A 3313-nucleotide genomic window follows, 5' to 3' on the forward strand; every position below is an offset into this window, starting at 1 on the left:
TTTTTGTGAGGCTGCCCCATGAGCTTCCAGGGACTCCCCTGACTCTGTCTCCCATCTCACTTTAGGAGCTGCAAGAACAGATGCATAATACTTTGCCTTACTTTACGTGGGTCCCAGGGATTAACCTTGGGCCCTCATGCACTTGTGGAGAATGCACTGTGCACATCCCAGCCAAGGTACAGGATTTCAAGATGGGGGAGGGGCTCCCTGTGTGCTGTTATGGTCAGCAGTGGTCAGAGGCCCTCTCCTCTGCCTCCCTACATTCTTTCTTGTTTTGTGACTTTTGTTTGTTTGTTTTGTTTTGATACAGGGTTTCTCTGTAGCTCTGGCTGTCCTGAAACTCTGTAGACCAGGCTGGCCTCAAACTCAAAAGATTCGAGTGCTCTACCTCCTAAGTGCTGGGATCAAAGGCTTGTGCCACCAGCACCCAGCTATTCTTTCTTGTTTTTTAAGAATTATTTATATAGTCAGGCATGTCTATACACACTTTTAATCTCAGCACTTGGAAAATAGGCCAGCCAGGACTATACAGCGAGACCTAATCTCAAAAACGATAACTTTTTTTTTTTTAAAAAAGATTTATTTATTTATTTTATGTGAGTACACTGTTGCTGTCTTCAGATATACCAGAAGAGGGCATCAGATCCCATTACAGATGGTTGTGAGTCACCATGTGGTTGCTAGGAATTGAACTCAGGACCTCTGGAAGAGCAGTCAGTGCTCTTAACCATTGAGCCATCTTTCCAGCCCTATCATCATCATTATGTTTGGGGAGTGGGGGCAGTGCGCGTGCATGTGCTATGGCACACAAGTAGAAATCCGAGGATAGGGCTGGTGAGATGGCTCAGTGGGTAAGAGTACCAATTGCTCTTCTGAAGGTTGAGTTCAAATCCCAGCAACCACATGGTGGCTCAAAACCATCTGTAATGAGATCTGACGTCCTCTTCTGGTGTATCTGAAGACAGCTATAGTGTACTTATGTATAATAATAAATACATCTTTGGGGCAGAGTGAGCAGGGACTGAGCAAGTGGGGTCTCCCGGAGCCGGTAGGGCTGACAGGAGCGAGCAGAGGTCCTAAAAAGTCAATTCCCAACAGCCAGGTGAAGGCTCTCAACTATCTGTACAGCTACAGTGTGTACTCATATACATAAAATAAATAAATAAAATCTTTAAAAAAAAAAAAGAAATCCGAGGATAGCTTTTGGGAGTTAGTTCTCCTCTTTCACTTGTTGTTTCTGCCCTACTGCATACTCCAGGCTAGCTGACCCATAAAGCTTCCAGGTGATTCTCCTGACTCTGCCTCCCATCTCACTGGAGGAGTGAGTACAGATACACTACATCTTTTTACCCAGGATTGCCTCAGGCTGTCAGCCCTGTGCAGCAAGCATGTTTACCCACAAAGCCATCTTGTTAGCCCTGATTATTTCTTTATTCCTTTTGTTAGAAAACTAGATGGGCCCTTCCATTTTTTTCTAATTCTTCAATCTCCAGTTCTCTCCCAATCATGGAATGAATAAGACCTTGTGTGTATTGGATTCGAATTTTAGAGCTTATTGGATGAATGACTGAGAGGAAAGGTTAGAGGAGTTAATCTGTTCTTTCTTGGGCATTGGCCAAGATGAGAACTGTTATTTATTTGTTTGTTTGTTTGTTTATAAAGAAGTCAGAAATGAGTGAGGGATGCTCATTGTCCTCATCTATTTTCTTCTTCTTTCTTTTTTAAAGATTTATTTATTTATTTTATGTATATGAGTACACTGTAGCTGTACAGATGGTTGTGGGCCTTCATGTGGTTTTTGGGAATTGAATTTAGGACCTCTGCTCGCTCCGGTCAACCTTGCTTGCTCAGTCCCTGTTCTCTCTTGTCTAAAGATTTATTTATTATTATAAATAAGTACACTGTAGCTGTCTTCAGATGCACCAGAAGAGGGTATCAGATCTCATTTTGGATGTTTGTGAGCCACCATGTGGTTGCTGGGATTTGAACTCAGGACCTTTGGAAGAGCAGTCAGTGCTCTTACCCGCTGAGCCATCTCGTCAGATGGAGAACTGTTATTTTTAAAGTTTCATTTGTTTTTACTTATGTATGTATGTGTGCCTGCTTGTCTCTGTGTGGACCATGTGCATACAGTGCCTACAGGAACCAGAGGAAGGTGCCCTGGAACTGGAGGTATAGGGAATTCTGAGCTGCCTAGTGTGGATGCTAAGAATCAAACCGAGGCCCTCTGCAAGAGCAACACGTGCTTTTAATCACAGAGCTTCCCGCAGAAAACAGGGGTTCTTTGTTTTGCTTAAACATTCATGCTTCATTTTTGTTTGCAGATCTTCATCGTGTATTTCATTGCGGGTGTGAAAAAGCTTGATGCTGACTGGATTGGGGGCTATTCCATGGAGCACCTGTCTCGGCACTGGCTTTTTAATCCCTTCAAGTGAGTAGCCAGCACAGAGACCTTTTGGGGGCACACATCCTGAGTGGGCGACTCGTTTGTCAGGTCCGTAACACGTATCTGACTTTCGCCTTATCTCCCTGGTCAGCCAGATACAGAGTAATGATACTGAAAGACGGAGGCCTAACTGCATCTTGGAGACTCTGTGCTGTAGATGGTCAAAAGAGAAAGGAATCAGAGTTAGGTGACTTAATGTCCAACTTTGCTTTCAATTGTTGTGATAAGACCACGACCAAAAACAACTTGTGGAGGAAAGGGCTTATTTGGGCGCACATCCATCCTATCCCAGTCCTCAACTGTCATTGAGGGAAGCCAGGGCGGGAACTTGGCAGAGCAGGAACCTGGAGGCAGGAGCTGATGCAGAGACCATGGAGGGGTACTGCATGCTTGCTTGTCTCTCATGGCTTGCTCACTTTTTCTGTTTTAAAAAGAAAAGTTTAATTTTATTTATGTGTATAACTGTTTTGCCTGCATGTATGTCTGTGCACATGTATTCCTGGTGTTCATGGAGTCTGGAAGAGGGCATTAGATCCCCTGGGACTGGAGTTACAGTTTTGAGCCACCATGTAGCTGCTGGGCCTCAAGCTTGGGTCCTCCGGAGGAGCAGACAGACAGTAATCCTAAGCGTCAGCTCCTTGCTCCAGCCATGTCAGCTTGCTTTTTTATACCACCTAGGACTGCCTGCCCAGAGGTGACACTGTGCATAGTTGACTGGGCCCTCCCATGTCAATCATTGATTAAGAAAATACCCCCAAAGACTTTCTGATAGGCAGAATGTTGGAGGCAGTCCCTCAGTTAAGGTTTCCTCTTTCTGGATGACTTGAGCTTGTACAAGTTGACAGTAGCAGCACACTTGGTCAGTGA

The 3313-nt window shown here is 44.6% G+C and overlaps 1 protein-coding gene across 1 annotated transcript in view; it reads left to right on the forward strand.

Moving 5' to 3' along the window:
- Positions 1-3313, forward strand: part of Ggcx (gamma-glutamyl carboxylase) — a 20424-nt gene that overhangs the window by 8503 nt on the left and 8608 nt on the right. Inside the window, exon 6 of the mRNA XM_031382179.1 lies at positions 2325-2431. Within this exon, the coding sequence (XP_031238039.1) occupies positions 2325-2431 (107 nt within the window). The remainder of the gene's footprint in view (positions 1-2324; positions 2432-3313) is intronic.

Source organism: Mastomys coucha, unplaced genomic scaffold, assembly GCF_008632895.1.
Source record: "Mastomys coucha isolate ucsf_1 unplaced genomic scaffold, UCSF_Mcou_1 pScaffold20, whole genome shotgun sequence".
NCBI lineage: Eukaryota > Metazoa > Chordata > Mammalia > Rodentia > Muridae > Mastomys > Mastomys coucha.